At 40.6% G+C, this 21319-nt stretch overlaps 2 protein-coding genes and 1 long non-coding RNA gene across 9 annotated transcripts in view; 1 reads left to right on the top strand and 2 right to left on the bottom strand.

Annotated features, from left to right (window-relative positions):
* LOC148665653 (butyrophilin subfamily 1 member A1-like) overlaps positions 1-6712 on the bottom strand; it is a 33821-nt gene extending 27109 nt beyond the window's left edge. For 2 of the 3 annotated variants that reach the window (XM_088632362.1, XM_088632359.1), the window contains exons 1-3: positions 6539-6711; positions 6221-6295; positions 4352-4699 (exon numbers count right to left, since the gene is read on the bottom strand). In XM_088632362.1, the coding sequence (XP_088488488.1) occupies positions 4352-4699; positions 6221-6293 (421 nt within the window). In that variant the 5' untranslated portion in view covers positions 6294-6295; positions 6539-6711. Of the gene's footprint in view, positions 1-4351; positions 4700-6220; positions 6296-6538 lie in introns of all 3 variants that reach the window. The other variant, XM_088632361.1, reaches the window with a different exon arrangement.
* LOC148665651 (uncharacterized) overlaps positions 1-21319 on the bottom strand; it is a 183652-nt gene that overhangs the window by 41857 nt on the left and 120476 nt on the right. The window lies entirely within an intron of this gene.
* Positions 8629-18719, top strand: LOC148665655 (E3 ubiquitin/ISG15 ligase TRIM25-like). Of its 5 annotated transcripts, none has more exons than XR_015936881.1 (7): positions 8629-9331; positions 11942-12037; positions 12183-12416; positions 12543-12702; positions 13048-13107; positions 14430-14679; positions 15882-18719. XR_015936881.1 is itself a non-coding variant. In XM_088632371.1 (7 exons), coding segments are annotated over exons 1-6 (1143 nt in total). In that variant the 5' UTR covers positions 8629-8740; the 3' UTR covers positions 14655-14679; positions 15882-18719. The 5 variants fall into 5 exon arrangements, 3 of the variants coding, with proteins under 3 accessions (XP_088488497.1, XP_088488496.1, XP_088488495.1); XR_015936882.1 differs by having other exon boundaries at positions 18238-18719; XM_088632371.1 differs by having other exon boundaries at positions 14653-14679.

The following is a 21319-nucleotide window of genomic DNA, read 5'->3' on the forward strand; positions in this document are numbered from 1 at the left end:
GCGCCACACCACACAGCTGTCAGCGCACCTCACCGTGCCAGGCCACCACTGCATCACACAGCTGCCAGCGCACTTCACCGTGCCAGGCCACAACTGCGCCACACCACACAGCTGTCAGCGCACCTCACCGTGCCAGGCCACCACTGCGTCACATAGCTGCAAGCGCAACTCACCGTGCCCGGCCACCACTGCATCATACAGCTGCCAGGGCACCTCACCATGTCAGGCCACCACTGCGTCACACATATTTCAGCGCCATATATTTCATGGATATTATGGAAAATAATGGATGGATATCTTAGTTATCTTTCTAGTTCACAGGTTTGCATGCATAATTTAATTTTGAAAGCCACTGAGACATCAGGTACTACTGTTGTATTTATGAAAAAGAAACAAAAACATACTAACAACTGTGCCATCCTACTCTTTAGTTAATACATTTTATTATTCATAAACAGTTAACATTGTTAGCAAAATATTTTGAATTATATTTAACCCTATTTTTTCTTTAGTTTTGTATTTAACTTATTATATGATAGTCAGACTTAATGTATATTTGAACAATGAAAATATATTTTTACAAGATTTTACATTAAGCACTTAAAATTAATATGGTTAATAATAGTAAACTGTAACATGCTGTAACAAGATTGGTTAAACTGCGAAGAAAATGCTTTCAGAGAAAATGTTTCAGGTGTGAAGAACATAGATCTCCAATGCAATTTCAACCAAACCTGTTCCCACACACCCTGCCCCCACTACCATTAGAATATACACAAACATTTTAGCGTTTCATTCTGAGCAGAAGACCCTCACACCTGAAGAGTGCTGGCTGTGACGAATTAAACCGGTTTTACAGGTTTCAATCACAGACCATGTGACATGGGACTCAGTAAACTACAGTAACACCGTATTTGATAACGCTATAAAAACGCTATAAAATAATGTGACTTGGCACAGAACAAGTTTACAGCACAGTACAAAAATAAATGCTGACCATGACTTTAGAAGCATAAATTGCCTTACACTCAATTTAAACACAAGCTGTCTTTAGCCCTCTAAGCTGGTTCATACAGAAATGTAGAGATCCAGGCTCAGAACACACAGCTTCATTAGCGAATACATATGCAGGACAACTAGAGAAGACGTTTTACAGAGGATGGATTTTTAGAAACATCCCATCAGACATCCCATCATATTCACAACGTGAAATCTAGAAAATAATATTACGTAACCAAAATCCGCAATATGGAAACAGAACCTGTGTAATTGTTGATAGATGATGTACTCGTAACATTTTTTCAAGACGAACTACAACATTTAAAAAATGACTTGTATGTACTTGATATCTCTAATCAATCCACGGGTCCCAGCACAAAACGAAACTAAAACGCATACCGTTTCGCGCTTCTTATTAGTTGCTCAAAAGTAATTTGACCGTATGAAATGCATAATATAAACCTAGAAACATATACGTGAGCAGTACTTAAGCACTGTAGTATCGCTGTTAAGACATACCTCTCAAATACTGTAAATCAAGTTAAAAATATCTCAAGACCGATTCTGGTCATAATGAAACCATGTTTCGTGTATGTTTTCTTTTTCATCTTGAAATAATTCATTTCTAAATACCTTTTTCACTGTTAACATCTTGCAGCAACTCTGCAACAAAATATACACTCTGACAGTTCATCCTGCTACCAACATTAAATAAAACAAATCTTAAGATTTCTATATTTATGTCTTTATTTAGTGGTTTCATTAGTGACAAAGGCTAAACTTTCTTGGAAAAATGTATTTTATGTGCTGCGGAAAAAACTGACTTGCTTTAACAAAATATGTTTACAAATCCTTTCACCTGGCATTTTCGTAGTTAGAAATTATGGAACGCTCTGTTAAAAGCAAGGGAGTTTTTATGTCCGTTGCAGTTCTTTTACAACATGAATATAATTATATCGTTATTAATTTCTTGAGATACGCGATTCCATATTATATTCCCTTTTAATCAAATTCTAAAAGTATGCTTGTTGACTCCGCTATCACGTTAGTTAAAGACTTCGAATCTTACAATGTTTAGGGAGAAATGGAATACTGGTGTGTATTTTTTTCTTTAAAGTGCCAATTCCTGGAACACCCCTCTGAAGTGGTTCCATAAGAAAAGAAAGTGTTGATAAATACAAGTGTCTTTTAATACACTCTTTGCTGTGCTCTTGAGGATCCTTGTGATATTTTAAGCTCTAGTTGAATGATAGGTGTCGCATTTTAAACCATTTCCGTAGTTAGAAATTATGAAACGCCCTGTTAAAAGCAAGGAAGTTTTTATGCCCGTTGAAGTAAAACAAAATGCCTGACAAAGTATGGCTTGGACAGATTCCAAGTGCTTGTACAAATGTGCTAAAGAAATTATACTTTGAGTATACAGCTTGTCCAAAGTCATCCATTATTAATACTATTAGTAATATCTTCAGTAAAGGCTTTGATGCATAAATATTTCTGATAAAGGTAGGTTGTGTACTTTTGTCCAACTGAGCAATCTTGCTTTCATAAAATATACCAACATTTTAATGACTGATGATTAACATGCTGTAATACACAGTTCAAAATTAAAGGCTCAAATGCTGTACATGAGAGGTTAAGCTCCCCCTGGCGGTATTACAAGGCGACGCCGGATAGTTAGTCACGTGACACACGTGAACCGCGTGATACCCCGGTGGGCGTGTCGCGGTATGCCGCGAAGTACCTCACCCATTTTGAATGGCTGCATCTGTAGGTGAAAACAAACCATGCAGAAAACGAACGAGGAAGAGGAGAGGGTGATGTTTGATATTTATTGAGACCGGTTGCTTACGTCAGGATTTAGTGAGAATTGCAGCAGCTGTGTCGAATGAGCGTGGCTGCCTTCATTCCTCCCGAACTTTCATTAAAAACTCCATTAACTGTAGGATTCGTATGACAGTGGTCAACACTCTGTCGGTCCAGAATGGAACGGGATGGAGATGGATATTCATTTTCTTGGCAGTTTATTAGAGAACAGCTTACAACTCTGCATCCACACCAGATGCGTTCTCTCTTTCTCTACTTCCTGCTCTCCCCCTTTCCTCATCACGTTCTCCCTCCTGCCACCAATTAGACCACAGAACTCCTACTCAAAAACACTTCAAACCTCTCAACTGAACTAAACACTAACAGGACCTCAGCTTACGGTAATATCACTTAACATGAAATATAAATGTAATATATATATAAAATAATTGTTAATACACAATATGTATTATTTTATTTTTTAAAAAGGAAAATGCTCTAAGCAGGTATTGAACTAAGGTCACATGACAAACCCACTGTGCCACCAGACCACTCAGAAACATGCTGTAGCTAAAATGAACAGCTTAAAAAGTGTTTCAAAAGTAAGTGAATGGGTCAAATTAAAAATGAATCACGGTTACAAAGCAAGTGAATTACGGAAATACTAACAGCTATATAAATAAATATATTATATTTAAATCCTCACAGCGATGCCTTATATATTTAGATTGACGATTCCATATTACAGTATATTTCTTGTTTAGTGGATTCTAAAAAGTACAATTTTTTTACTGCGATAACGAGCGCGAGTATTATAGAAAAGCAATGCAATATTGATGTTGCTTTTTATAAAGTATATAAACTTAATATAGTCAAGAAGAGCATGTCAAAACTTTCCCAAAATAACCACAGTATGTTCCTAAATTAATATTGTTAATTATCATTATGCTCCCACAAGTTTTTATGCTCAGCTACCAAAATGTCCCTTTAGCTGTAAAACTCCATATTAATATTCCATATTCCATATTAAGCAGATTTAAACCTGCATGATAAAGAGATTAAACGAAGCAATCATTTCACTCACAACTAATGCACCCAAGTGTCACCTATCGGTCATTTTGTCCAGCCAATCACCTACCACAGTCTGTGATGATTTATCTTTTTTTTACTAAAGACCAATCCTGATATGAGGGAGTTCCTCTATGGAAGATAAACATACATAGTCAGTCCCCTAAAATGTATGGAGAAATATTTGGAATAGACAGAATATTAAGAAACAATTAAACAGAATATTAATTTATATTTAACATATAATTAACATATAATTGTCAATGTGGACTTGACTCTGAAACTCAGATCTCTTGACTGAGCTCAACATGTTAGTACTGTTCTCTTAAGTCATTATTATATTTATGGTATCATAACTCATCATGTGCAATTGCTCATTTTTACGGTTACAAAGCAAGTGAATTACGGAAATACTAACAGCTATCATCATTGAAATGATCAGCGATTCACATAAATGTAATTCTGAGAGAAAGACACTCACCTCTAACAGCCAGGTCAATAATAGCTTCATCATCCATCTGTTCAGACACCACAAAACATTTGTACTGCCCATGGTCAGAGCGTTTCACATCTCTCAGTGTTAAAGACACATTGCCTCTGTGGAGCTCCTCCAAGAATAGACCAGCCCTGTCCCTGTAGGCTGGGTTCTGTCTATTAAAGTTATAGAAGCCTAATTTATACAAACAAATGGGTTCATTGTAATCCTTTCTAAACCACCTGATTTCTAGATCCTTAGCACTGATGTCTGGTGAGAGATAACAGGGCAGGACAGCATCTTCACCAGGGAAAACAAACACAGGAACAGCTGGACTGAGAACCTGAAACCTCTCTGAAAGAGAAAGAGCACAGCTGACATGAGTTTCAGCCTCAACACAGACACATATGACAAACTGTAGATCACTGGCAGAATAAAGCAGAGCAGCTCAGTGACACACAGTGTTTTCTACAAACAGCTCATCACTGATTCAGACCCACATGTGAATGAGGAGCACTGAAGATCAATGAGTCTCATCTCACCATCTGCTGCAAACTGGAGTCTGGATCTCTCACCCAGGACCCTCAGATCCTCACCTTCACTCACTGATAGAAGAGCTGTGACTGTGTTCACTGAGGGTCTGTTACTCTGCAGTGACAGTAGGGGGTTGAATCAAGTTCTTTATCTGTGTTTCTCTCTGCTCTCTGTACCTTTATAAACTGAAACTCTTCACATACAGAACCCAGATTAAACTGCTGATTAATTAATACTTCCAACACAATCTGATCCCTTAAACACAGGAGGTTCAGCAGGATGTAGTCTACAGGGACCTGAATGATTCAACTCATGGTTGATTCAGGTTACAATATAAATACAAAATAAGATTCTCCAACATCTAAACATACAGTACAACCTAGTATGAAGATGAACAACAGGTAAGATCCAGTCAGGTTCCTTCTACAAGTGTTGGCTGTATCATCACTCCATCTTTCATAAACACACTTCTGACATGTTGTAATGTCCTGTGTGGTTTGGGTCACTCCAGGACTCCCTTTGTAAGTGATGAGTACCTGATGTAGCCAACATTAACTCCCACACTGAGACACAGACTGACAGAGAGTGTGAAGCAGCTCTCAGGTCAGCAGTGTGACTTGGCCATGATTGACTCTGGGTCTCTCAGCTCATCCCACAGGTGCTCAGGGGTCTGACGACAGAGTGACTCAGTGGAGGACATTGATCCCAGACTGGCACACAACATCATGAGCAGAAGAAAGGCTGATGACAAGAACAGACTGTTCATTCCAGCCATGTTTGCAGTTTGTGCAGGGTGAGGAAATATTATAGATGTGATGTTATTTGTATTTGAAATATTATATTCTTAATGTTGTGTGTATTATGTTTGAAAATCAATGGGGTTTGTAATAAGAGTTCAGGAGTGATAATTACAACAAAGTGGCTTAATGTCTTAACAACTTATACATCCGGTTAGACAGTACATGTCATACAACCATTCCTGATGTCATTGCTCTGATGTTATTGCATTAATTTTATGTCTCATCTCTAAACACATTCTCCCTACCAGCTATGTTGCTGATATTTACTAAAATATATTAATGATTCAGCAACCCACCACCTCATGACACACCTGCAACTTCAGGCCTTCCATCCCAGAGCACTATTATAGTAATTCTATACTGCATCACATTCTTACAACACAATAATAGTTAAGAGATTGAACACCAGATTTTAAATGTTACAATCTTTATGTTAACATCTTCAGAAATTCAAAACTGTATTGAACTTTTCAGTAATCAATGTGAAATCAGAGCTCTGGTCAGGTTATTGATTAAAACAACAATAAGAGTCTCACTGTACCTGATCCTGAGACACAGGACTGGTGGAGAAAAAGCAGAGTCAAAAAGAGCCACTGTGACTGGTCAGACTCCATCTCTGAAACAAAGAAACACTGTGAAGTAGGAAAAACACTCTTATCTCTGAAATGAATAAAGAGATCAAATGTCTCTGAAAGACATGAGCAGTACAATTTACTGAAACACATAATGACCTTGACTTGTCACTGTGCCATGTTCCCATTAACAGAAGCCCTGATCTTGCAGACTTTTTTTTTTAGATCTGTATCCAGAGCAAACATACCGCTTTCCATGAGGAGTGTCTCTCAGACTTAGTTCTTACCTGATTGCTCACTTTGTCATCTCAGAGCTGTTCTGTAAAAAAATAATACAAGTTGTACAAGGTACAACTAACACCTGTAAGGTGAAGTGTTTTCTCCTGTTTAATCCTCCATCTTATTCACAGTAACTGCTGTTCACTGCTACAGGGACACAGTTCACTTCCTTCTTTTAAACTTTCAGCACAGACCTGTTCTTTCAGCACAGACTCACCCAGCCTGCAGAGCAACATTCCCACTGAGCTGAGTCTGTGTCTGAGCAGTGAACGAGGGCAGCAGAGCAGGTGGGAACAGAGTTTGAAACCTGTTTTCTTTTACTGTCTCTTTAATTGTTTTTATTATTTATTTTGGCCAGAGAGTTGTTGATTATTTTAGTTATATGAAAGTTGTGTTTAATCTTCATGTGCCTGAACTCATGAAGTTAATCTGTAAATTGATGCTATTTATGTCACTACACAATGGACCTTGTGTGACTCTGTTCTGACAGATCCTGACCCTGTGCTGACAAGATCTGCAAACACAGCTCAGAACAATCATTAGAACAGCCACTCAAAACTCCTGTTAACCCACTGTCACACTAACAAAAGTCCAGTGAGCAGGACAGGGACACTCAGAGCTGTGGTCTGAGCTCTTTTCCAGATCAGCAGGTCGCTGAGACAGTAGCGCACCACCCACTGAGCTCCGTCAGAGAAGAGGCAATACAGAGAGAAAGAGGAGGTGTGGAGCTCAGCAGTTCAGAATGAATGTTCTGCAGTCTGGAGCGCGTCTCCCTTTATAACAAAGTTTTTTTAAATTAACCAAGCAAAGTAAATCATTTCTTTTAAATTCACGTCTTTTGATTATCCTTAAGTAGCGTTTCCTGAAAAGTTAGTTTTATTTTCCACCTTTAAACAAAGCAGGAGCTTATTGTACTTAATGACATCACACGTGAAAAGATTATAAAAAAGAAACTCACTATGAGATGGCAGAAGTTTCTCACTGAGGATAAATTTTAAAGAGCTGGCTTAAAGAAACAGCCTTTCCACCTCTCTGGGACATCAGTTTCCACAGCTAGTTTGTTGTTTAAACATATTGCCTCTGAATATGAACATCTTGAGATGCTGGCTCCATGGATCACCATCAGCTACTGTATGTTTGCCTACTGCTTCTGTTTCTGTGCATCCAACACACCGTTCAATGCTAACATTTAAAATACTTTTACATTTATAGGTTTCCATTAAAATACAACTAAAATATGTTTATCTCATTTCAGTATCTATGTAAACACTGAACAGTATTCACATGTTCTTTTATAACACAGCTTTCTGTGATTTTCTGTATACCTAAGCTTTAACAGGTAGTCCTGCATTCTTCCTCTGCACTATGTCTGGTCATGATTTGCTTTTTCTGTTTGCTCATTTCAAAGTAACACCTGCTCCATTTCTGAAACTCCTGAGCTCTTTAATTGGGGAGCGATGGGCTCGTGATTCTCTGCAGCGCTCCACAGGTCTGTGCGGCTCACAGAGGGGGTCACTGCGCAGGTGAAGCTTGAAGCCCTGGACGTACCCTGCTGGCCCACAAGCTGCAGGGCAGAGCCAGGCAGAAGGCTGGGCTCAGTGGCCTGGAAAGAGAGACACAACAGGCTGGACTGCTCGCAGTAAGTTTTCACACCCGGACAGTGAAATCCTCTGCACCATGTGGAGCTGTGACACCCCTCTGTCAAAACACAGCTGGAGGAGATCCTGGAGCCAAATAACTCCCAACGATTAAACAGCTGGATGGACCAGCTGGCCTCCTCTTGTCTGTCACCATCATGCTCTGATCTTCTCATGGTGTGTGAGTGAGTTAGTATTTTACTGTTTTGATTACTTGGAACACAAACCACTGGATTGACTCCACATGAGCAGCTACTAACATTCAAGTTTATTTAAAAACCTTTTATCTGTCAGGCTGAGTCCAAAATGACGCCATAAGACACCTCCCCCACAACACCAGACCTTCTTTCAAACAACAACCACCAAACCTGTTTCATAACTCCAGCTCTAAACCACTCCCCTAATAAACCTAATCACAACCCCTAACAACCACACCCTCTAATACTCACACACCTGCTGCTCTGTGCAGATCCAGGAAGTGAAACTCAGAGATCAGTTTAGTTTTACTGAAACAGCCTCACTACAGCTCCGTCTCTACTGCTCCTCTCTGTGCAGTTTTTACTTGTCAGAAAAATGGCAAAAGGCACTTTCCCATTTTCTCAGGACCAGTTTAGCTGCTCAGTGTGTCTGGATTTGCTGAAGAATCCAGTGGCTCTGCTCTGTGGACACAGTTACTGTATGGGCTGTATTAAGAACTGCCGGGATCAGGAAGATCGGACTGGGATCTACAGCTGCCCCCAGTGCAGACAGACCTTCACCCCAAGACCTGATCTTCACAGAAACACCATCCTGGCTGACGTGGTGGAGAAACTGAAGGAGACAGGGTGCAGTGGTCCTCCTCCTGCTCACAGTCCTGCTGACCCTGGAGACGTACTGTGTGATGTCTGCACTGGGAGACAGAGGGGAGCTATGAAATCCTGTCTGATGTGTCTGGCCTCTTACTGTCAGACTCACCACAATCTACACAATGAGCTCCACCCTGGACACAGACATGAGCTGGCTGATGCCACAGGACAACTACAACACAAGATCTGCTGCACTCATCACAAATTGCTGAAGGTCTATTGCCGTACTGACCAGAAGTGTGTTTGTTATCTTTGTGTAATGGATGAACACAGAGGCCATGATACTGTCTCAGCTGCAGCAAGAAGGACAGAGAAACAGGTGAAGACTTTGAGTCTGTTTTTAAAGTGTAGTAAGATGAAAAAAGGATTTGGGATATTTGGGGCTCTAAGTGATCTCCAGACTGTATTTACTGTATCTGTAATGTTGGATCTCTCCACTGCTGAGTCCTGCTCATGTACTCAGCTGTGATCCACACTGGTTGCATCTCTGAAGTGTCTCCTGTTCTTCTGTCTGTTGTTCATGATCTCCTCCTCCTCACTTTCACTGTCTCCCTCTTAACTGTCCTCATTTAGCACCGATGAACCTGTACAACTACACAGCACACTCAACACCTCTAGAACAGACCGCACCCTCATTAATGCACAGCACACTCAACACCTCTAAAACAGACTGCAACCTCATTAATGCACAGCACACTCAACACCTCTAGAACAGACTGCACCCTCATTAATGAAGTCCTAATTTAATTTCACCAGAACTGTATGATTAATAATAAACTTTATTTTTATTTTGCCTTTAAAAGTGGCAAAGCAATTTACAGCACAAAAAATGCACAGTGAGAGGAGAAGGTAGAAGGGAGTTTGGAAAAACAGCAGAAAAGCAAAGGGGTAGAAAAAGATCCAGTTAAATTAAAACTCTTAATGAATAGAAGATTGTGAGTCTGGATTTGAAAGAACTCAGGGAAGGTGACTCTATGATATCCATAGGGATAGAATTCCAGAGCTCTGGGCTGCAGCAGGAGAAGCCCTGTCACCCAGAGTGCTGGTTTGGGGGATTGACAGGAGACCAGAATTAGAAGAGTAAAGGTTGTGAGGTGAGGAGTAGGGTGATAGAAACTCTGACAGGTTCTGAGGTGTCAAGCCATGCAGATACTTTTAGGGGAGCATGAGGAATTTGAAGTCGACATGAAACCAGATAGAAAGCCAGTGCAAGGACTCCAGGACAGGAGTAACGTGATCACTTGCACTAGACCTGGTCAGGATTCTGGCTGTCAAATTCAGGACATACTTGTAGTTTGTTGAATGTGGGTTTAGATACCCAGCAAGTGGAACATTACAGTAGTCAATATGAGTAAAGATGAAAGAGTTGACCAACTTTTCAGCAACAGTAAGCTTTGACATAGGACACAGCCTGGTGGTATTTCTGAGGCGGATGAATGATGTTTTGACAATTTGTTGCACATGTCAAGCCTGGATCAGATATTACTCCCAAGTTCTTCAATTTTGACTGTGATTCCAGTACAGTGTCATCCACAGATAAGGATACTGCATTGGTGTGCCAAGAAGCATGACTTCTGTCTTTAAATGAAGGAAATTGTGAGTCATCCATGTGTTTATGTCAGAGAAGCAATTAGAGCAGAGACATGTCAGTGTCAGTTTAGTATGGACGTACTGTACTGCAGATTTAAGTATCATCAGAACTCATACACGCTGAAGGGTAGGGAGCCCAGTGTCAACCCCTGAGGAAGACCAGACTTAACAGGTCCAATTTAAGAGCTACAATCCCCAATAGAGACAAAGTGAAAGTGATCAGTGAGTTAAGACTGGAACCATTTAAGAGCAGTGACAGAAACTCCAAACACAGTCTCAAGACAAGAAAGTGAGATGTCATGAGATGTCGAAAGCAGCACTGCGTTCAGTAAGAATGAGGACAGAAAGAATCGGGAGATATTAGAAGATCGTTAGTGACTTTGAGCAGGCCAGTTTCTGTGCTGTGAAGTTGTCTGAAACCACACTGGAGTCAAAGAGGATTAAGTAACAGAAATTTAACAGCACATTCTAAACTTTTTGCCAAAAATGATACAGGGTGAAAGTTGTTCAGGTTGTCCAGAGCCATGATTCTTTTTCTCACACAGGGGTAACAGCAGCAGTTGTGAAGGCCACTGGTACCACATTAGTGCTCAAGGATTAATTTATTATAGTGAGGACTATGGGGCAGAAAGCAGTGAAACAGGATTGAAATAAAGTGCTGGGAATGGGATCTAATAGGAAGGTGGTGGATCTTAAACACATAAACCAGTTAACTGTGGTATAATACCTTCACATACTTTATTAATACAAGACTCACGCTGGGTTCTGCTGGAGTCAGATCTGACACAAACGTTTCCTTTTCTCCTCTGAAATGATCTGAATTTCCCCAGATGTGAGATGTGGTCGGACACATGGTCTGCCTGGTCCAGAACCTCATCCAGTGGTCTAGCATGTCAGCCACAGGGTCTCCACTGACTGCAGGAGGAAACTAGTAGCAACTGGGCTCATCAGCACTGCTGAAATCCTCTGCTTTGAGGTGCAGAGAGCAGTCAGGACACAATATTGAGCTGTTGGAATGAAAACTGAATTTTCTACATTCTGTTTAAGATATAATTTATATGTTTCTATATTTCACTTCACATACTGATGTGCAGACCCAGGTGTGAGGTGTAAAACGTGAGCAGGAGGTGGAGACTCGTGCTCTGCTGCGTTGCACATGCTGCGGGTGTAGATTAGACTTGAAACAGGAGTGTGTCAGACAGGACCAGGAAACACATCTTGTGTGGATAAGACACCAGGAATACAGAGTGTGAATTTTCCAGGGTGACTCAAAGGGGTGTCTCTGTGATGTGATTCTCTTACAGCAGAAATGTCCAGAGTGTCTCTTTTTTTTCCACAGAAGCAGCTGGGCGCGACACAGACACAAACCCAGCAGAGACTTCAGGAGAGAGAGAAGGAGCTGCAGGAGCTGAGACAGGCTGTGGAGTCACTCGGAGTGGGTATTGACCAGAGAAGTGGACGCACTGACACACATTTCCAAAGCTGGACACTGGACAGTACCCTTAGAAAACACAACATACAGCATAATGTACTTTGAGTGTTTTCTTGTGTAATAATCTAATGTGTGTCTCCTCCCTCAGAGCTCTGTACACACAGCGGTACAGGACACTGACAGGATCTTTACTGAGCTGATCCGCTCCATTGAGAGAACACGCTCTGAGGTTACAGAGCTGATCAGAGCTCAAGAGAGGGCTGCTGTGAGTCAGGCTGAAGGACTTCTAGAGCGACTGGAGAAGGAGATCACTGAGCTGAAGAGGAGAGATGCTGAGCTGAACCAGTTCTCACACACAGAGGATCACATCCATTTCCTCCAGGTAACATCACTGCTCTGTGACTCTGCAGAACAGAAGGGTGTCTCTCACACAGAGCTGCTCCTGGCTTCTCCCCAGGAATGTGTGTTGTGTTTGACTGGAAACTCCTCTTTCTCTTCCCTGCTGCAGAATTTCCAGTCTGTCTGTGTCCCTCCTGGAGCTGGACACTCACCCAGCATCCCTGTCCGTCCACATTTCTCTCCTGAGGCAGTGAGGAGACCTGTCTCTGGACTGAAAGAACGACTGGAGGACGTCTGCAAGAAGGAATCAATAAAGATTTCCATGACAGGTTAGTGGTGAAACACACTGATGTCTTTCTGGATAGCCTATGAATTTCTCTTGTTAATGGATTTTCTGTTCAGTGATTGTATTTATCAGAGCAGCTTACCAGTCAATGATTCAAATTCTAGTTGAAATATCTTTAAAGTTTTAGTCTCACAAATCTTTATGACAGTAACTGTATTGTTATATTGTGTTGTATGTTGTTTAACAGGAATGTTTTAATAGGAGCGACAGTCCCTGTATAGTAGAACAGTCCTGTTACAATAGGAGCTACAGCCCAAGTGAAGCAGAATAGCTCTGTTATTCCTGTTAATCTGTTACTGCAGCCCTGATGAGACATGTGTCTCCCCAGTTACTGAAGTCTATAGTCTGCTGACTCCAGAACCCAGGTCCAGAGCAGAGCTTTTACACTGTGAGTCTGTTTTCGCAACAGCTCCCCCTTGAAATATACCTGGAGCTCAAACACAAAGCAGAAACAGTGATACATAAACTGATACACACTCTGACACACACACTGGTTCACACTCTGATACTTGCTGATACACGTCTGAATTCAGAAAGTTAAGCTTGCAGACAGTCACTCTGTGTGGATCAGAGACACACTGTGTAAGAAACACACAAATGGACAGAGACAGAAAATCCAGTGGGGGTCATTTTTTAAGAAAATGCACTTTATTACAACAATGTGTACAGCACACTTCTTACAAAAAATACAATTATAACAACAACACTTTAACAGAATTTAAATTGTCTCTAAGAGAGTGATTGTTCATTATCAATCTTTCCATTTTGCAAGTGGTCAGTGAGGCTGGTTCACACAATAAGAGCCCCTCCAAGCCTCCTGGGTGTTACCACTGGCTGCAGTCCTGGCTCTGAAACTGCGATTGTCCATTTCTCAACAGGAGCACTAAGGAACAGGTTTTCTGGGTTTTCTTCAGCCCCTTTACAGAGCTTTCTGTCCTGTCCAGTGCACTTTTACCGTGGAGAATCCTCACCAGGCTACCTAGTTAAATAGCTTCATCCTACATGGCTCCGTTATGCTTCGTGAGCTGGAGGTTCCAGCTGACGGATCGCTGTTCCACCCCACATGTCTGGTCGCTATTGATGATGTGGGGCAGGATGGTCCTCAGTCTGCTGGCCAGTAGCTTGGACAGGATCATTGACACCTCTCACTGTCTAGCTGATGTCCAGAGATCAGGCAGTGTGACAAGTGAGCAGGACATCTCTGTATCTCAGTCAGTGATACTGGGCCATGTGGGTACAGGTCACTCAGTCAGTGATACTGGTTACTGTGGGAACAGGTCACTCAGACAATGTTACTGGTCACTGTTGGGACAGGTCACTCATGCTGTGAGAGATCACACAATAATGAGAAGCATATGACTGAGCATTGATCAGTTCTCAGTATCACTGCTGGTTCTTTATGAAATCGCTGCTCACTGCTGTGGACAGACTGTGTTTCTTATCTTTCTCAATGGCTCAAGCACCGGACTCCAGGGTGTCATGTGATGTGTCTGTGTGTCTTATTGCCTTGTGCTGCTCAGTCTTATTGAGTGAGACTCCAGTCTTACAGCCACTGCTGCTCACCCTCACTGACTCTGATCCACACTGCAGTGGAGACTGGGGATCCTGAAATGAACTGACTGCAGACTGTAGTATAAACTCTGGTATAATGACAGTTATGAAGCAATAACAGTCTTTAGTACAATAAAGATCTACTCTCTCTCTCTGCAGATCCTGTGAAGCGAGCTCCTATCCCTAAATCACATATGTACACTGTGTGAAACTCTGCTGACTGACAGTACTGACTTTACTGACGTGTTATTACCAGTGAGCGACTGTGATTAACAGTGTCTGCATCTCTGTGTTCCAGTGTGTGACTGTGATTAACAGTGTCTGTATCTCTGTGTTCCAGTGTGTGTCTGTGATTAACAGTGTCTGCATCTCTGTGTTCCAGAATGGCAGTGGTTGTGCAGTGCTGCAGGTAGGTCTGTCTCTTCTTGAAGACAGAGGTGTTGTTTTAAGCCCTAGTGTCTGGGGTTATTGAGGTCTTGAGTCCAGAAGGTCTCTTTAGTGTGATATGGTCTATAAACAGAAGGAGATGTATTTCAATCTCATGTTTCTGTAACATCCTACATGTGGGCTGTGAAGATCAATCAAAGTTTCATGGTGGGAATTTCTATCTCTGTCCTGTGTTTCAATCTAATGGCCAGTATGAGTCTCTCCTGGACTGAAAGTATAGAAAACTCATTTTCCCTGAAGGCCACGTGCTCTGGTCTCTGCTCACTCCTGAATGAGGGTCTACAGACTGAATGTGGCAGAACCAGTGACTGGAAAAACTGTGGAATATCAGGAGAATTCAGGACCAGAGCCAGTCTCATAATAACAAGCTATTCAAATCCTAAGAGAAACACTGTTAAAGGTTGTGGAAAAAAGGATGGTATAATGACAGTATTCACCCCCTCCAGTTTCACAGACACACAGCCTCTTGTGAGAGGCAGCAGTGCGACTGGTACAGGGGCTCCTCTGGGGCCTGTAGGCCTCTCTCTTGTCTGAGAAATGGCTGCTTCTCTTCACATGTCAACCAGGCTGATGGGTCAGCAAGAAGAAACATATAAGAGTTTATATTTATAAAATCACCTTTTCTTCGTCTGTTTCCCTCTTTCCTCTGACTGTATTATTAGGATGTTCATACAAACACAGTACAGACAGGATGGGCTTCTATACAGAGTACGTTCAGGCTGAGGGAATAATAAACATTATCAGGCAGATAAACGTTATTGCTAAACAGCTCATGTTGGTGCTTTTTGTGTTTAAAGTCATGATACAGTCAGGATGTTGAACCTCTTTAACCCCCAGCTCCTCAAAGGTCATTTCCACCTGGAGTGTTTGTGGCCTGAACATCTTGCAATATCTTGGACAGTATAGCAAGTCCAGGCCTGGTTCAGGGTCTGAATTCAAGGGACCATCTGGACATCAAGTCTGAAACATCAGATTCATATATATCTTACTCAGTACACACTCTAGGAAGAAATATCCACCACCCCAAAAAGACACATTTCATTTCTTCAAAAATGATTATTCAAATTATAGCACATGTAGATACCTATTGTTCCAGGCCATGCCCAATATATGTCTACTATTTATACTGGATAGGCTCTTTTTTACAGCCTTTCTATTCTCCAGGAGTAAAAAAATAAGAACTGAGGAGAATCTCTTTGATCTTCACTGGACTGACCAGCAGACAATAGAAGGAGAGTATTTATTAAGTATTAAGAGTTTGTATTTAAGTATTAAATATCAGGAGAGTATTAAGTTAGTGTTCATTGGTCATGCGAATAAGGCTTCTTGAATTGAATTGATCAAAACCCCCATTCACAATGAACATGTATAAGCCCCACCCCCCGTCCCTCAGTGGTCAGAGCTCACTGATTGACAGCTGGTGTCTCCTATCAGAGAGGCGGAAAGCTGAGCGCGAACAGTCTGAAGTCAGTATGAGAGCCTCTGTTTCTTTTTTTCCGCAAAAGTTTTTTTTTTATTAAACGAATAGAATTTACAAATACAACTACAACCAGAGGATCAGAAACAGGTACATGAGAAAAAACAAAGCAGAAAAAAACATTTAACCACCAGAGGTAATGAAGTAAATTATGTGATCAAATTGTATTTTTTACATATATCATGTTTTCCTTGCTTTATTATTTCTCAATTATTTATAGAATTTAAATAGTGTTTCAACATGCATGCGTTTCCTGTATAAAATACAAATCTGCACTCACTTTTTTACAAAACAAAAAAAAAAACGCTTTTCTTTTTACAACACTTTGAGTACCTCTGGCATTCATGAAACAGACATACACAACCCAGTGGGCATTGATTCGTCGAATATACGTATATTCACGGCGAAAATACGGCTATACGTATATATACGTCGCCGCGACGTATAATTAACGTCGAATTGCAACCGTAAAATCGAGGACATGAATAAACGCATATATAACGTCGAAAACACATCTAACACAGTGCCTGAGGCTTTTTACTGTATGTATCGTGTGTGCCGCAACTAGGAGTATACGGCACTCTGCACAGTGTACGAAGTAAATTATTTTCGCAGTAATTAATTTATTATATTTGCTATATTTATTATACACGTGTAAATTAATTACTGCGAGTAAAATGTTTGAGTGTTTGAGTGCCTATAGAGTTTCTATTTTTATTTTCTTGAGAAAAGTTGATTCCATTTCCTGGACACCCCGTCCCCCATCAGTGCGCGGTGCCCGGGGAAAAATCTGTAGGGGGGCGTGTGAAATTCTGAGGGGGGGGTGATATTTCAGTTGAAACGGAGCTGTATGGTGCAGCTACCCAAATGAAATCTCGCAGCTATGCCATTGATTAGTGCTTCATGATAGAAGATAACAACTAGCAATCTGGTATTTGCGATGAAGTTCAGTTTCACATTTTTCGTCACTCTCACGGTTTGTATTGCCTGGAGCGAAAAGTACCATAAGCGTTCATTTTTGCAGCTACATGGACGTTCTGAATCGTTAAGAAAAAGAAAGCACAGACTGCTATAACTAGTCCTAGTTATATAACGATTTTATGTATAATGATAAACTACTGCAAGGAATCGGTCCACCTGAGCAAAACAGAATCGTAATGTTGACACTCAATAACGACACTGATATGTGCAGTTCCTGGACGGATAGCCCTCCTGCCCATCAAACAGACTGAGTGACTGTTCGTGTCATTTAGTGTTGTCTGACCATTGACAAAGTACAACTATTTTTTTAGGGCGCAAATTAAGTTAGGTAAATCTTTTTGCCCAAAACTGAAGGGGCGACATTCCTCCCTCCCCCCGTGATACCAGGCCTGTCCCCATCCTATTCCATAATGTCATTATATATAATACCATACAACAGTGACCGATCCTTACTAACTGCATGCGTTAAAATTGCACATCAGCTCATAGCAGGGGGCACATAGCCGCGATGTATTATCAATGTTAAATTTCAACCATAATATCGACAACATTAATAAACGCAGACGTTGAGAAAATATCGAACCCAGCATATTTTCCGGTTATATACCACAATGCATTGCTAGTATTCATTGGTCACCATTTTGGACACGTTTTTCAAACGTAGAAGTATATCCGCAAATATCTCAGCAATCCTCTTTTGACGAGTAAGTATGAACAATAATAATACTATCTGAATACATACAGATCTTTCTTAATATTATTTTGATTAAAATAGTACGTGAATAAGCAAAAAATGGCACATAAAAATAGTGTGAATGGGGAAGAATGGGGAAGACACAAAATCGTTTTGCCGTTTCTCTATTCTTATTCTATGTTGTATTTTCAAACTTTGGGTACTCTTTAATTAGGACAGACTTTATTGCTCAACTGCTATGATGGAAGCCAAATTTTATACATTTATTTCAGCTTTGAGCTTAGTAAACCGTTCATTTTTTAGATTATACTAAAGAAGATATTAATCATCATTTATTTGGGAAGTAATATTATATAATTTTCTCCTAGCTGCGGTGCTGAAGTCCCACCCTACATCAACAGAAAAAGAAATAAAGGAGCACGCAATGTGTTACTTGAAGAATGCATATGCAAGGCAGGGGGCCAGGAGATCTGGACATGAAAATAATAGGTTTCTGGTTCTAACTGTTAAGACAATTAGACAGGGTTTGCAAATAGTGGACAAAAATCGTCTTAACTTCCCTTGTAATATTTTTTTTTCTTGGAAATATAGAAGTTGTACATTTTAAAATGTATATTTGAATCAAAATGTGGTTTTGAGTTAGTGTGTTAATGTAATTAGTTTGTGTTTGTCATTACTATACTGTATATTGCCATGTTACCAGAATTTGTAGCTGAAGTTTAAGACTAGTTGAGTTTTTTATGATTATTGCCCATATGTTGATTGTTGATTGATTGTATACAATGTATAATTTGAAATACATATGCTTCAGGTGTGAATGTGTATTTTCAGAATAAATTTCTAAACCTAATCATTGGCTTGGTTTACTTGTTTCTACACCTATAAAATCTATCTTTGATGTATAATAGACCTCTACCCATATACGTATAATAGACCTCTAATGTTATCCGTATAATAGACCTCTACCCATATACGTATAATAGACCTCTAAAGTTATCCGTATAATAGACCTCTAAAGTTATCCGGAACTCCAACCATATATGTATAATAGTCCTCTAAATTTATCCGTATAATAGAACTCCAACCATTTATGTATAATGAACGTCTAAACATAGACGTATAATTGACGTATAACTTTAGACGTATATTAGAATTTCATTCTAGACTAATTGCAGACCACATTTGGACGTCTAAGGTATGCGTTTAATAGACGTATATTATACGTCTTTTGCCCACTGGGGGAGATCTACTCATGATCAAGTATTAAATACTTCAGCATTTACTGTTTGAATACCACACTTTGTCTAAACACCGCCGCTTCTTAAGCTAATAAGTAACGGTTTATGACCACGCATTGCATTGTTAATGCTGTTATTAAAAAAGCTTAAATTCACATAATGGAATTTGGATGGAGCAAAGTAGTCCAACCCCTAGACAACAGTGCATACCCACTGATTAGAGCTTAAAACTACAGGAGCAGGGGTAACAATAATAGCAACAACGTGTTTGGAGTTTGGCATCTCTCATTTCTTGTGCAGAAACATCGTATCGGAAGCTGTCTTAGATAAAAGAGGAATTGTGGCTTCAGATCGTTTTTACAGAGCATTGCGATGTTCTGTTCATGCTGACTAAACGCTTTAAATTTGTCATTTACTGCAAGCGTTGCTTTTCCAGGTTTTTCTGAAATTCCTCGCATTTGAGCCAGTACTAAAATATGTCATTCGCGTCGCTGAATACATCGTGGAAACGGTTTTTCCAGGGGAATGCTGTCACACATGAAACTGTTTTGTTATTCGGTTCTGAAGTTTGAAAATGAAAATGAAATGTGGGTCACTTCATAGGCTTGAAAGAAATCCAAGCAGCATAAAAACCGCCGCAGCAAGAAAAAAAAAAAGGATTCTTAACAAGGAGATACGCTGCAGCAGTGTGACTCCAACAGATGCTCCTGAAGAGACTGGAGGTTTAAGCCAGCTCCTTAGAGCGCTCGGCCGTGGTACACTCGACAGCTGCTCTTCAGCTCTTGTTGTCTGAGCTAGTGGTGTTATGACACGTGAAAGCGACTGCAACTTTGTTTTCTGAGATGCTTCCTCTAACGTGGTGAAATCTCGACTTCTTTGGCACCTCTGGATATACTTCTTCTGTAGACCAAGCTTTCACACCTTTGCTAATAGCGCCCTTGAAGTCATTTTATTTTTACAGGAAGACGGGGATTCCTTAATACTTCTTGCAAAGGTATTTAGACTTTCATGAACCTACAATAAAAAACAGACCTGAAACTCCCTTGCTTCCAATCTCTGATGTTGCTGTCCTGAAACTTGGACGTGATGTTCTGTAGACCTGCAGTGTCCCTTTACTCTCGTGTTTTCAAAACGACCTCCGTTTTCGGGCGCAGCTGAAGTAGAACTGGCCTGACTGCACAGGAAAGTGCGGAATCATAAAATGTTTCTACGGCTCAAAATGTCCCTTTAGAGCCTTGTCATGTCTCTGTGAGGAACGGGCAGGTAGAGAGGTTTTACAGATGCTCATGATGTTTTGCACGGGGTGTTACGTGTTGTAGTGTTTCAAAAGATGTGTTAGCGGACCACAGATTATTTTGAAAAGATGTGGGTTTGCACTGGCTGGGATTAAAACCCGACTCAATTATTTTAAGGTGCCTGTACCACCAACGCACTTCTGAAAAACACCTGCATATTTTCGCAATCCTCTCTCTCACCTACAAAGTTATGGAGACACAGACGTCCAATGAAAACTTCAATCCAATAGTTTTCCTCCGGGTAAAAAGCAGCGCGATATATAGAGAGATGATATTAAAAGATTTCAACGTTCTTATTGGATGCAGATATCGCTCAGAATTCCTAATATGATTTTGAATTCAGTTTTGCTTTACTACTTTCAGTGTCTTTTATTGACCTTGCTGAAGCAGAGAAGTGACATAATCACAGATGCGACCAGTTGTGCTGTTGTTTCTGGTTAATAATGATTATTGCGAGGGAAAAAAAAGAGCTTCTTGCATTAAGAGCAAGAGCAACCAACGCGCTCGCTTGTTGAGCTGGGTATTTTCCATGGGGCTATTCCTCAGCTGCAAAGTTAGTTGTCGAGCAAGGACATCTGAGAACGAGTCTAAGTCCGTCAAGAACACAGGAATTTTAATATCGCACTGCCGTCTTGTGTACAGAGATCTGCTTCTTCCTTATTGGATGTTTTGGTGTTTAAGAACACACTTCCTACCTCGAATGCTAGTTTCAAAAGATGTTACCGGATGACAGATTATCTTGATAAGATTTGGGGATGCACTGTCCGTGATCAAACCCAGCTCAGTTATTTGGAAGGCCCCTGTTCCACCAACACACTTCTAAGAAGCACCTGCACATTTCGCAATCCTCCAAACGTTGTGTTCTCTTTCTTCTTTTTTTCAGCATGGAATAAACCTATTACTTGTTCCTTTGCAGC

Source organism: Lepisosteus platostomus, chromosome 5, assembly GCF_059453375.1.
Source record: "Lepisosteus platostomus isolate fLepPlt1 chromosome 5, fLepPlt1.hap1, whole genome shotgun sequence".
Classification (NCBI taxonomy): Eukaryota; Metazoa; Chordata; class Actinopteri; order Semionotiformes; family Lepisosteidae; genus Lepisosteus; species Lepisosteus platostomus.

Bases quoted from the DNA above. Each gene is read 5' to 3' on its own strand.
- LOC148665655 (XM_088632369.1), top strand. From the start codon at position 8,741: ATGGCAAAAGGCACTTTCCCATTTTCTCAGGACCAGTTTAGCTGCTCA. The intron at 9,332-11,941 runs GTGAAGACTTTG...TTTTTTCCACAG, and splicing joins CAAGAAGGACAGAGAAACAG to AAGCAGCTGGGCGCGACACA. The intron at 12,038-12,182 runs GTGGGTATTGAC...CTCCTCCCTCAG, and splicing joins AGGCTGTGGAGTCACTCGGA to AGCTCTGTACACACAGCGGT.